Raw genomic sequence first — 14048 nt, 5'->3', positions numbered from 1 at the left:
CATTATCACTACTTGTGAGAACACAAAGGTCTTCTAGCGTGAACGGTAAAAATAAAACAGGACAAAGTGGGGAGGAAAAAAAAGAAAATGCTCCAGACAAGTGGCAAAGGAATTTCAACTTACTCTGCAAACATACTGGCTTCGTGCTCCAGGAGAGAAGGTCTGTGAACGGACAATCGTGCTACTCCGGACGAAAGGTGACCCGCGGGCCCTGCGGCTGGGCCTCTCCTTCGGAAGACTCGCTACTTCTTCTGGAAAGACATCTTCAGTGTTGGTTTCTTTATCAACCTAGAGAGTAGTTCATTATTACCATGGTTTGTTCTAGAATATGAGCAATAAGCTTCACATGAGCCATCCTAACCTTCTTCTCCCTTGGAGTTCTAGCTGGGATTTCACCCTTATGCCCAAAACAAGTTTTGATACTCCTCCTCCCAACACACATGCATCTCCTCCTATAAGAATCTCTTACTTCCCAGTTGTTCGTGCTAAAACAAAACAAAACAAAACAAAACCTTCACGTCACCCTGGATTCTACTCTCTTTCATAGATACCATATCCAGTTCGAGATCAAATCCTACTGGTTCCGGGTTTATGAAGAAGCATGTTTTGACCACTTGTCACCAACCTTCCATTTGGGTGACCATCATCTCATGCCCAATTGGTACAGTAGGCTTCTGACTGGTCTCCCCAATTCCACACCTCCTTCCCCCCTTTAATCTCTCAACTCAGCAACCAGGGAGATCCTGGTAAAGCTGAAGTTAGACCGAGCAATCCCATTCCTAGACATTCACTCCAGAACAATGAAAACAGGTATTCAAACAAATACTTCCACGTAAACATTCACAACATATTATTCACGTAGCCCAAATGGTAAAAGCAGCCCAAATGTCCATGCATGGACAGACAGACGGATGGATGGATAGATGGATACAAAGGGCGGCAGGCCAATCAAGGGAATACTACTCAGCCGTGAAACAGAGTGAAGTTTCCAGAACGGGCAACCCCCTAGGCAGAAAGCAGATGGCTGGTTGCCAGGGGCTGGGGGAGCGGGGTTGGGGAGTGACAGTCTCAATAGGTACAAGGCTTTATTTGGGAGGCGATGGAGATGTTTTGGAACTAGATAGAGTGGTGGTTGCCCACATTGTGAATATGCTAAATGCCTCTGAACTGTTCACTCTGCATATTTCATGTCAAAAACTTTTTTGAGAAAAAGAAAAATCATGGGGCACTTGGGTGACTCAGTCGGTTAAGAGTCCAACCCTTGACTTCAGCTCAGGTCATGATCTCAGGGTTGTGAGATCAAACCCTGTGTCAGACTCTGCACTCAGCACGGAATCTGCTTGGGATTCTCTTCCCCCCTCCCCACCCCACCAACACTTGCATGCTAAGGGACGGAGGGAGGAATCAATGAAAACTTTAAGTCAGATCATGTCAACCAGACCTCAAAACCACCCACCACTTTCTCAGTCCTCTCAGAGAAAAGGGAGAGTCTGGAGTGAGCCCTATATGATCTGGTCCTTTCTCTTCCCTCTGTCCTTGGCTCTGACGAACCCCTTGCCCTATGCTGGTCCCACCGCTGTTCTCTCATCAGCCCCCACAACCCCACCCGGGGGCCTGCACTTGCAGCTCCCTATACCAGAATGTTCTTTCCCAGCCCCGCACATGGCTCCTGACACTCCTGCCTTAAGGCCTTTGCTCAAAAACTGCCTTCTCGGTGAGGCTTCCATGACCTTTTGTTTTTTTTTGTTGTTAAAAAAAAAAAAAAAACTTACATTAACCATTTTTTTCAGTGTAGAGTTCAGTAGTGTTAAATATATTCACGTTGTTGTGAAACAGAGCTCTAGAACTTTTATCATCTTCCCAAAGTGACTCTGTCCACATTACACAACTCCCCATCCTCCCGCCCCCTAGCCCCTGGAGACCACCTCTGTACTTCCTGTCCATATGAATTTGGATACTCTAGCGACCTTCTGTACGTGGAATCATCCAGTATTCGCCCTTCTGTGGCTGGCTGATTTCACTTAGCACAATGTCTTTAAGGTTTGTCTATGCTGTAGTATATAAGGCAATTTCCTTTTTTAAGGCTCAGTGATATTCCATTGTACGGATAGACCGCAGTTTCCTTATCCATTCATCTGACGATGGAACACTTGGGTTGCTTCTACCTCTAGGTGATCATGAATAGTGCTGCTGTGAACATGGGTGTGCAAATCTCTCTTGGAGACCCTGATGTCAATTCTCTTGGACCTAGATCCAGAAGTGGGACTGCTGGATCATATGGCAGTTCTATCTTTAAGTGTTTGAGGAACCTCCTTACTGTTATCCATGGAGGTTGCATCAGTTTACAATCCCGATCTTTCTAAAATATAAGGGCAAATCTATCTCTCTAGATGTAAACCCCGTCTAAAATAATAAATCTTTCTAAAAACGCAAACCCCACTTCCCTACCACCTGATCCTCCAGCAGCCCCTCTTCTCAGGCACTCCTGAACTTCCCTGAGCGACGCTGTGACCTGCCTCCCCCTAGACGGCCAGATTTCCCATTCGCTTTCATCACTGTTGCATCTGCAATGCCTAGCACCCCTCCACCCCCCCTCACCCCCGCCCATGCAGAGAGAGAATGCAAACATGGCCAAGAATGAACAGCTGGCATGTGGGTAATTGTTCTATGAGTCTAGCAACTTGTCTGTAGATTAGAAGTGTTTTGAAATTAAAATCAGGGGGTGGGGATGACGACCACACATCAATCCAGCCTCCCACAGTTCCCTCCCCCATTTGAGCCCACGCTTTTAAAGGTCTTAAAATGCTGGCCAACAGCATGACTGGCGGCCTGGTCCACAGAACAGCTCCCCTAGAGGGGCTGCATGTGTGCAGCGTGGGCAGCTGATGCCACCTGTCTCAGGACCCGTGCTGTGGGGGGACAGCAGGGGCCATGGTGAGTGCACCTTTCAAAGAGTTGAGCAGTTTTGGGACAAAAGGTTCCATAGAGCATTGATTCAGTGTCTCCAGACCTCACGGGCTTCCTTAGGCATGTGTCATGGCAAAAGTAACTGATTTCCTCACCGAGGGTACGGCCATGAGCACAGCTAAGATCAGGTGAATGGAAGGGAGCAAAGGGGCACTTCGTAGTACTCACCGTCACAAAGGGAGAAAAGAGATTACAAGTGTCCGGGTGATGACAAGTGAACCACCCTGAGCTGAATGGGGCCCTACAGACGGGAGTGGGTCATCACCGCACGACACGGAGGATACATCTACACCTTCAAGCTGCAGCTATCCTTTCTGTTCCGTTGAGAGTTGACAGACATTTCTATGGCACCTGCTGTGCCCATTTTAAGTGGTTTCTTCACTTCTTTCCCTGGGCTCGCCATGAAATACCGCCGAGGCGATGGCCCCCGGCCCCACAGCACCGTCTGTCATGCACCGCACCTTGCCCACGGCCACGGTCACGGGGAGTGTCTGCACTAAGCCACACTGTCCTACTCCTGCACTTGAGCCTGTCAGCTTCAGTTTTTTCTCATCCGTGTCCCCACCAATCCCCGTGTGGTTCGCGTAGGGAATATGGGCACACACGCCCCCCTCCAGGGCAGTGCCCAGTGTTGTGCGGCAAAACGTTGGGGGCCCCCGTAAGTCCCCTGACCGTTCCACTTACCTTAAGAGGTGGAGGCTGAAGTTTCTCGAGGCTGTAAGGATCTGCCTGGCCAGCAAACGCATGTCCATGGAGGGGGTCAACGCCAACGCAGCAGGGCTCTGGGTGTGGGGGGCTGGTCTGGGCGCAGCTGCTGCAGCCACTGTCAACCGAGTCGGCTTGCCAACTCCTACGGGCAGACATTGCCGAAGCCCACGACATGTGTGTCAAGGTGGTCTTCTGGCCCTTCACCTCTTCTTCCCCAACATTTCCTCCTCAGCTTCCCCTGCCCACCCTGTCTTCTGTTCCTTATCAGGAATTCTTAAGTGAATCTTACTAGTGTGGAGTGGAACAGGTGCTAACAGCTCTCCAGGATTTCATTTCTGTTTTTCCTTTTGTGGACGGTTCCTTTCACTCCTCATCCTGTACATGAATGTTCTGTGTAACCCCCGCTGACTTTGGTAAAAACCCCTTGCCAGAACTCTGGTGTCACGATAATAAAACACACTCTCCGTGAGCATCCTGCCTTCTGGGTGGCCCCGAGCGTGCCCAGCATGTTCCACAGAGGTGCGGGCGAGAAAAGCCACTTGCACTGAAGTCCTCCGCCAGGACTCCAGCTGCCCAGCACTGGGCTGCGACGGCCCCAGAAAGTGCGCTCTGTGTCCCCGATGTGCAGAAGGGCCTCGCCCTACCTCTCAGACACGGCCTCAGCCAGCTCCTCCTTCCGCTCCATCTCCAGGATCTCGTCCTCTGTGTACTCCAGCTTCACTCGCTCCTCGGCCAGCTCGCGCTCCACGGCCTGCAGCTGGGCTGTGGTTCTGGCCAGCAGCGCCGTCACCGCATCCTGCAGGGGGACAGGGGTGCTCCTGAGCTGGGTCTGGCCACCCACCGCTGCTCTCCAGTGGCAAGAAGCTCACACTGCGTGCCAGCAGGATGTAGCCTGGCCACTTCGTGCAGCTCCAGGGGCTCAAATTTTAAAACCATCAATGTGTCACTGCCAATCACTAGCTCGTCTGCATTAAAACCACTGTTGTGATGCCCACATACCTCAAAACCTCCCACTTCCATGCCTCCCCTTGAAACCGCCTCTTGGGCACCGCTGCACCCAACACCAAGTGTGCAGAGGCGCTCGGGACAGCTGAAGCCCCAGTGACAGCAGGCGTCGGTGGCAGGAGGGCAGTGGCGCTGTGCACGTACCGTCTTCCCGGCGGCGGCCTGTGCAGGGTCCCCGGCGGCACCCCCCGCCCGCTCACTCTCCCTCGCTCTGGGTGGCCCGCAGCTGCCGAACACCTGCACCGTGTACCAACGCAGCTGCATTTCGCTGGACCCGTCATAGTCGGCCAAGTTGATCTGAGCAATGCCCTGCACGAGTGTTAAAAAAAAAAAAAAGCAGAACAGGCACTGAATGATTCCACCTTAACGACCAACAGGAACTTTGTTGAACACCAGGTCGCCCTCCAATCTTAACCAGACAGGGAGAATGTGCCACTGCTATTCAAAGGACCACAGTAAAGTGAAAGTGGTAGCAGAGGATCTTACTGAGGGAAGCTCTGCGACTGCTGGTTCAGCCCAGCAGGAAAGTGCCAGGAGGGGCACAGGGGCAGAGATGGACAACCTGTGGGAGGGGGGCAGGCTCGGGTCTGCCAAGTGACAAACTGCAGATTCGCTCTGAGATTTCTAGGGTTTGCTGAACTCCACAATCGAATTCTGCTGCCGAGGGGGGAGACCAAGGGACAAAACTCCAACTGTGCAAAAAGACCATTCTGGCTGCCAAGTCATGGCCCCGGACAGTGCATGGGTGGGCGCACTGAACACAAGCTGCTCATGCTCTTAGTTCTAGAGGTACCAGATAAAATACAGAGCAGCCAGTGAATGGAAGTATAAGTATGTCCCAAATATTGCATGGAACATATATTATTATTTATTAATACTTATATTTAAAAAGAATCCATAGATTTTTTTTGAAATTCGCATTTAATTGACCACCTTACATTTTTATTTGCCCAATTTCTCAATCCTACTTAGTTCCCTCACCTGAAAACAGGGGAGATATAGAAGTCTTACAAGTATTAGTCGAGATAATATATTTAAAGTATAACACGCCTGGCAAGACAAATCCCCTTCTGTATTCCCTGCTACAGGGATCACCTAACATGATGACAATTTCTAAGCAGCCTATCATAGGAAAAAGGAAGGGGGGGGGAAGAAGGGAGAAGAGGGAGGGAGGAGGGGAAAGAAGGAAGGGAGGGAGAGAGAGAAGAGAGGCAGAAAGACAAGGCAAAAACAAAGAATGAAAGAAGGACAAAAGATGGAGTGACAAGAATGAAAAACAAAGAAAGACCAGAAGGGGTGGGAGAGACAAAGACTGAGGGGAACACAAAGAAAGGAAGGAGGGACAGGAAATGGGGGGGTAGGTGGGGGACATACCAGCAGTTCTTCTTGCAGCTGCTGATTCACAGAACATACATATAACTGAAGCGACTTCAACGTCAACATGCTCGAATGCACAGGGATTCGGAACATTTCATTAAACACCAGGGGAGCCTGGAATTCCAGAGCCTTAGAGCAGTAAGTGTTCGGTGTGCCAGAGTCGATGGGCGGCAAATAAACGCGGATGTGACTGGAACCAGAAAGAAGGGGGAAAAGACAGAGAGGTGACACGATGACACACACGAACCACACACACACATACATACACGTGGGTTTCCCTGTTCGGACGTCCGTGGGCAGAATTTTAAAGTCTTTTGTTCCAAAGAAAGGTCCTTTTCTCAACTAAGAGGAAGCCCAAACAATTTACATGCCCCTGGAGACTGGGGGGTGGGAGCACTCACAGAGAGAGGCTTAAAAGTCAGTCGTTAGGACTTCAGAAGGACTCAAACAGAGGGCCCAGAGGGCCCGCTTCCAGCAGCCTGGGGGAGCCACCTGCACTGACCTCCCCACGACCCCTTGGCTCCCTCTTCAAGCTCCCCCTGCCTCACCTCCAAGACGGTGCGCGCCAGCCTGGGGTGCCTGCCCCATCCACCCTCGGCCCCCCCGCGACCAACGAGAAGCTCAAACACCGGTGAACGCTGCAAAATACACCATGGGGGGGGGAGCAAAGTCCCCGGCGGAGCCCTCAGCCACTCACGAGCGGTTGCTCCCAGGGCTTTAGAAGCCGAGTTCGCCAAGACTCGCGAAGGGGAGCAGCTGGGCCTTGAAGGGCCCGTCGCCGCGCCCGCCCGCTCAGCAGGACCCCCCGGGCAGCTGTCCGGGCTGCGGGGCTCGCAGGGGTCGCGCCTCCCAGGGCACCGACACGTGCTCCTCCTTCGCTCCGACCACGGCCCGGTCCCACCAGGAGCCCTTCCCTCCGGTGCGCAGGAGCAGAGCCGGCGCCGCAGCCCGGGGTCCAAGCCGAGTGCTGCTGCTTAGCGTCACTGCGGCACCTACGCAGCCCGGGTGTGTGAACTTCGTCTGCCTCAAATAATAACTGCTCTCTCTTAAAACGTGTAATAATCCTTTCTATTTCAGACATTCCCTGGTATTTCATTACGAATAAACTTTGGAAGTCGGGTTCCAAAACCATCTTTTCTGTCCCCGAGCTGCTGGGCAGGCGGCCCAGGAGCTGCCGTCGTGGGCTGGGGGTGCCCCCCGGGGCCCCGAAGGGAAACGCTGCCAGCAAGCGAGCTTACACTTTGCAGTCTTCCTTCAGGACCAGCCCCGCAAAGTTCTTCAGCTGGAGCACGTTCACGAGAAGACATTCGCTGGCACTGTCGAGCCTAGAGAAGGAGGAGGAGGCGGTCCACACGCTGCACGTGCCCCACGGTGGAAGAATCCTCGCCGCCGACCCCCCAGTGGTGGCCCTCCACTGGGGGTGCCCGTGCACCCTCCCCCCAGACACGCGCACGTCTGGAGGCACTTCTGCTGTCGGGACTGGGCGCAGGCGGGAGGCCAGGTGTTACTGGCGCCTACTGAGCGGCCGCCAGGGATGCTGCTCGACATCCTCCAGCGCATAGGTCAGCCCCCAGAGCGAAGAAGGAGCCAGTCCCAGATGGCAATGGTGCCACCTCGACTGGAGTGATAAGTGAGCAAAACAAAGTCGTGGGGACACAAGCATCCTGCCGTGCCAGTCTGGACACTACTGGTTACTGCTTTTCACTGAAACTGTGATCAGAACCCAAAAAGCTTTGTGTGGCAGCCCACCTGGTTCCTCACTCTGGGCAGGAGGGGACCGGCCTCCTGCTCTGTGCAGTGGTGGACACAGGCGACTCCAGGTGGAATGTGTGGTAACTGCCCAGGGCTTTCCGTGCCCCCCACCTCCATGACGTCACAGCTCCTAGGGAGCTGTGATGCTCAGTGTTGGAGGACAGCAGTGGAGCTGCTCATCCTCATCTCTCCTTCCTGCCACCTGTGTCCCCTCACAGGAGACCCTGAAGTGGTCCGGGGGTGTCCAGGCCCAGAGCAGCACCCAGACCACAGGGGTCCCTGCATCTCTCCCGGCCTGGAAGTGTGAGTCACTGGGTGGGCCCAATGTAGAGGTCATCTCTAGTAACAACAGGGCAGGGCTCTCTTATACTCACAAAAATCCAACGTGGATCTGGGGCCCTTCATTACCACAAATGTCTCCGTGTGTAGACTCTTCAGTATCTTCACTCCTGAACAAACCAGAAAGCCACTGGGGTTATTCCACAGGGAACCGGTCACTGCAGCTTTAGCAGAAGCTCTCTCGTGTTAGGGGCGCTTCTTACCGAGAAGGGCTTTTCTTAAGTTGCAACACAAATAAATCGTTTATGTGACTAAAAGGACAAAGCAGGCCTGTCATAGCTCAGTGGGCACCTGCCTACAAAGTGCTCTTGTTTTTGAGAAAATAACTTGGGATACTTTTCGAAATCACATGTGCTATTCAGGGCAAAGTTCCAAACTAACTTTTAAACCATCTGTGCTAAGTGAAATGTCTGACAGACACCTGGAAGGAAACAATGACATCAAACATATCAAATCAAGATAAAGTCCAGAATCCCAAAAGCGTTTTATTGTTACAAACAGATTCCTCTAGTTTAGGAAAGAAGAGAAGGAGGGAGAACCTCATTTCTAATGAATGCCCTTTCTAAAAAGGCAGGTCTCTCTTGTACACCGGCTCTCCTTCCCCAGCTCTCATGGGCTTAGGCCTTCAACTGCCCAGGGCCTGCCTGGAGGAAGTCATCCTCGAACCAGAGGAGGAGGGCCAACCTCCAGACGTCACACAGAAGCCAGAGGACTTTTCTTCGTGGGTTGCTGAGGTCTGACCTACCAGAGTTGAGAGAAGCCGGGAAAAGATTCTAGCCTTGGTGACACACACAAACCTTCAATATGCAGAAGTCCCAGGATGCATACGTTTTGTGCTTAACAGTAACACTGTGGGAAGTGGGCTTAGGGGTAAGATCTAACCTTTTGGTTGGAGGCTCAAATACCCCACTATCGCTCGCGAGCGAATAATCCGACAGGCATGCAGACACTCGCCGTGCTCTCCTCTCCAACCTCTTGGCGCTGTCTTCTCGAAGGGTCACTGCTACAAACAAGAGATACACCTGGGGTCAGGAGGTGACAACACGGGAGGCCGGGGACCATGATGCTAAGAAATGAACACTCTAAGTTAGGCCACATACAAGTTACTAAGTGTTCCAGGGACATGCCATTATATATGCATACATCATATATGCATGCATATGTTTGAATATGTTGCACTCAAAATCTTTTTGAATATTGAAAAACTGACGAAATAGACTTCTGGCTACTTCTTTAAAAGCTCTTTGAACAGTCACAAATCTCTCTTCACCTCCTTAATGAGCACACAGAACAGAATATGAAGGGGGGATGCCCATTTGTATCACACTTTGAAAGACACCATCACACAGGAAAGACGGGGAAGAGATGTTACCCCGAATGTGGACAGTGCCTGTTACCTAAATGTATGCGAGTGGGGCATGGGGCATTTTTCATTTCCTTCTCTATGCTGCTTGGTATTTCCTGTATTTCATACACTAAACATATACTATATATTTTATCAGAAAAAAAAATTTTTTTTTAATTATCCAAATAAACCCTAACAAGACACAGTGACTTTCAAGTCAGAGGAAGCAGCTGACCCCAGACTCAGCCTTTGGAAACGCTCCTATGATGGTGGTATCCTCCGCAGCAGCCCTGGGGCCAGACTGGCTTCCAAAATTGCTTTCCAGGGGTTAGCAAGCTACTGTTACTAGGCAGCTTATTTTTGCCTTGTATCCCTTCTGATCAAGAGCCGAAAATAAGCATCAACATTCTTCCTTTCAGCATTTCATCAACTGTCTCTGCTCTTCCCCGCACAAGTTCCTTCCCACAAAGCCAATAAATGCAGGCATACAATCTTCCCGTGCTAAGCGTGAAGGTGCACACAGGCGTCTCAACACTTTCCAGAGCGGCAGGCTTGGTTAGAATACAGAAATTTAACACGGAGCCCCGAACTGAGCCTCACTCTGACATCGCCATGCCTCCCGTTAACAGCACAGGTCCCTCTGGCCACTTTGCACTTCTCTTTAGCCATCTAAGTTCTGAACGTGAAAACCTGGGCATCTCTGCATCCCTATGTTGAGGGAAATGTCCAGTCCACCGATGACCAGCTCGCTCAACTAAACCATTATTCACACACAACAGTTTAATCCGAACACACTAAACAGCATACAGGGCTGTGGTCTTCGGTCTTAACCACCTCAACTGTAGACAAAAGCTGTCCTTCCAAAGGTCTGCAATGCCAAGCCTGGGCAGCTACAGGCTCCTCCCTGAGGGTCAGGGAACAAAGCTGGCTCCAGTCTAGGGTGGCCGGAGGCAGGGACTCTCAAAGCCCAGCTCTTCTAGTCACTCCTGCCACAAGGGAGGCCCCAACCACCCCCCCCCCCCAGCTGGGGACTGCAGGTGGAACCGTTCGTTGCGTGGATCTCTAGCAAACAAAGCTGCTCCCCATCTCCGGCCCTGGCCCTGCTGCTCAGCACAGCTCCTGGGCACAGCCTTGCATTCCCTCAAGGAAATAACACCAAGCGGTGACCCTAAGCACTTCTGGTTCACCCGATAGTACAACCCGCACAGAATGTCTCTCTCATTGCAATGGCAGTCCACGAGGAGAAAAAGGAAATGAAGGAATGACTCCTCACTGCTCCCAGGCTTAGTCCCCGCACTCACGGAGCAACTGGAAGCAGTTGTTGGAAGGGAGTATGATGAGCAGTCGTCCTGGGTGAAGAAAAGCACACAGCAGATCCCACGCTACATCCCCCCGCCGTCTGCTCTCGGGCTTCGAGGCGAGACGGAGCACAGGGACCAATGCCAGTGAAGGCAGGAATAAACAATCTTCCAAACCTGCATTTTAAAAATCTCTGGTCTTTCCATCACGACAGACAGATACACACACACTGAGACCTAAGGATATCAACACTGCTTGACGGAAAAAAATATAATGAAAGTCACATTTGGGGCAAAGCTGCCAGCTGGCATACACTAAAATAATGAAAGCCACTGAAGTCTGGGAAAAAATACAGAGGAATAACTACTGCAAGCTTTCAGAAAAGTTCTTATACAACTTTAGTAGCCAGAATAAATATTAATATTGAATTAATAATAATAGTAACTAGTGAGCTACGTTAAAGTACAACTATGCGGTCTGCCCTTCTCGGCCACACCCCCCCATCCTAAACACACTGATTCATTGCACAAAGACGTGCCTGCTGCCTGACCAACGAGGTGAAGGATTCCAAGGTCACTTACAGTGAACGTTTCTGTCGAGCCGCATGAGAAAAGAGATAAAAGAAAAGCACAAAGTGAAAAAACTGCAGAATTTAAGCCAACAATTTTAAACAGAATATGAGTATAATAAAAATATCAGTAAACAGATGAACAAAATCAAGGTTTTCCCAGATTTAAATTAGTGAGTACTGATGGGAAATGAAAATAGGAAAGGATTTCAAAATCATGACACATTTGACTTTTTTTTTTTAAGATTTTATTTTTAAGTAACCTCTATACCCAGTGTGGGGCTCGAATTCACAGCCCCGAGATCAAGAGTCGCACGCTCCACCGACTGAGCCAACCAGGCATCCTGACACATTTGATTTTTAAAATCCCAGAAAGAGGGACCTGGGTGGTTCGGCGGTTGACTGCCTTCCGCTCAGGGCGTGATCCCGGGTCCCACGTCAGGCTCCCTGCAGGGAGCCTGCTTCTCCCTCTGTCTGTGTCTCTGCCTCTCTGTGTCTCTCCTAAGTAAATAAAATTTTCAAAAAATAAATAAATAAAATCCCAGAAAGATAAAAGTATAGTAAAAATATTCAAAATGTTCAAGGTTAGAGTGTATTTTCCCACTCCCCCCTCCCACTGTCTGCGTCCTCAGATTGATTTAACACACAATGGAAGGAATTATTCCTAGAGCTGGCTTTGTAGGTTTGGGCAATCTTGAATCTTATCTTAGTAAAATGTCATCTTTCTTTTTTTTTAATTTTATTTATTTATTCATGATAGACACAGAGAGAGAGAGACAGGCAGAGGGAGAAGCAGGTCCCACACCGGGAGCCCGACGCGGGACTCGATCCCGGGACTCCAAGATCATGCCCTGGGCCAAAGGCAGGCACTAAACCGCTGAGCCACCCAGAGATCCCAAATGTCATCTTTCTAAAACTCTCCAGAGGTCATACCTGAACTGTCCTCTTCCTCAGGAAACTAGAAAGTCAGAGGGAACTACGTGACAGCAGGCATCATAAGCGGGGGGTGGAGTAACATAAGGACTAGAAGGATCTGTGCCAGCTTTGTGAAGCTATGAGGACACTAGGCTCAAGCGTTCCCCCAAACATCAAGAGAGGCAAGAAGTCACCCTGTGCCCATGCCTGAGGCTGGTTTCCCAACCCAGCGCTCTGCGAGCACCCTCCACGACCAACGCATTCACCGAGCTAATTACTTCGAGTTGAAAAAGACGGGCACCGAGGGGGGCACTTGACGGTGAGCACTGGGTGTCACACTATATGTTGGCAAATCAAACTCCAATAAAAACATATATATATATAAAAGAAAAAAAAGAAAAGACCCGAGCCACCAGGCAACGTCACACAAGAATTTACCACGAGGTGGCAGTATCTGAACCCAGCATAAAGCAAATACCTCCCCGCGGAAGGAGTCTGAACCATTATCCGGTCAGCCAGAGTGGGAAGAAAAAAGAAATCAGGATCAGAAATCGAGTCAGCCCTTCTCCCTCCCACCCTGCCTTTCCCCAGGCCCCCGGGCCCTGTGTGGACTTTCGGCCTCACGGCACCGATACTCTTGGGTCTCACCCTTTGAAGACAGGCTGGCAGGGAGGCAAGGCAGTGACCGCGATCAGCTTAAGCAACAACGGATGTGTAATTTGGGCCCGATTTTGTATTTTCTTTTTTGAATGAAAGGAGTACACAGGGGGCACTGAACCTGTGATCATGAAGAATGAAGTGAATGAAGGGCACCTGCACAGGTGAATTACAGAAGCAGCAGAGGTGGGAACATGAAAGGTGCATTCACAAACACACAGGAGACACCCAAATAACAGATGCCAAAAAGCCACGGGACTGCCTCAGGGCCTCCCAGATTTCTGGTTCAGCGTGTAGGTGCTAACGGGACTAAGATTCTCTTATACAGACGACAAGCAGTGTGGTTATATACAGAAAAGTCGGGGTAACAGAACGGGGGTGAATGGAAGAGCCATCAAGAGCGCCTTGCTCACGGGCAGGGAAGCCAAGACTCAGCCAAGTCCCAGGCGGTGCTCATGCCCACACAGCTAGCCAGTCAGCAGAGTCTGGGCCTCTAAGCTGCGAGGCTGACGCCGTTTCCACCACACCACCCTGGCTGTGTCCTCATGTTTTCTCTCTGGCCCCTGCTGCTGAAGGAGTCCCCGGCACATGAGCAGAGCTTCTCAGCCTCAGCACTACTGCCATTTTGGCTGGGTCAGCCCTCCTGGGGCTGCAGGATGTGGAGCAGCATCCTGGTGCCCCCACTCCCACCCCCCACCCACACCAGAGGCCAGGGGCCCCTCCCTACCGCGGCCTTCAGTTGTGACAACCAGCCACTGACAAGCACCTACCAGGGTTCAAAAGCTCCCCTGGTTGAGATCCACTAAGCTATACAAATACCTGGTGTTTGCCTACACAGAATGGCTAAAACCTTTCTGCTGTAAATAACAGCTCAGGAACTCCAGGAATGAGACCTTGCTCTCAATCCTCTCTGGAACCTAAGGAAGTTAAAAGTTGCCACAATTTGGCTCAAGAAAGCACGTAAGGTCAAGGTACCAGGAGAGTCAGGGCCCGGGCCCCGCCTTGCGCATAAGCCATCAGCTGGAATATTCTTTAGGACAAGAGTTCCGTTTTCCATATAGGCTACAACCAGACAGGGCCTGGCACCAAGGAGAAGCTGAATTAACACTGACCAGA

General features: G+C 51.0%; 1 protein-coding gene across 1 annotated transcript in view; it reads right to left on the bottom strand.

Moving 5' to 3' along the window:
* Positions 1-14048, bottom strand: part of WWC3 (WWC family member 3) — a 119920-nt gene that overhangs the window by 9870 nt on the left and 96002 nt on the right. The window contains exons 12-19 of the mRNA XM_026015289.2: positions 9031-9151; positions 8184-8258; positions 7296-7382; positions 6055-6247; positions 4825-4989; positions 4320-4471; positions 3652-3817; positions 124-288 (exon numbers count right to left, since the gene is read on the bottom strand). Coding sequence (XP_025871074.2) covers positions 124-288; positions 3652-3817; positions 4320-4471; positions 4825-4989; positions 6055-6247; positions 7296-7382; positions 8184-8258; positions 9031-9151 — 1124 coding nt within the window. The remainder of the gene's footprint in view (positions 1-123; positions 289-3651; positions 3818-4319; positions 4472-4824; positions 4990-6054; positions 6248-7295; positions 7383-8183; positions 8259-9030; positions 9152-14048) is intronic.

This window comes from Vulpes vulpes, chromosome X (assembly GCF_048418805.1).
Source record: "Vulpes vulpes isolate BD-2025 chromosome X, VulVul3, whole genome shotgun sequence".
In the NCBI taxonomy this organism is placed as follows: domain Eukaryota; kingdom Metazoa; phylum Chordata; class Mammalia; order Carnivora; family Canidae; genus Vulpes; species Vulpes vulpes.
Note: the sequence above shows the minus strand (reverse complement) of the source record. Positions and strands in the feature narration are given on the sequence as shown.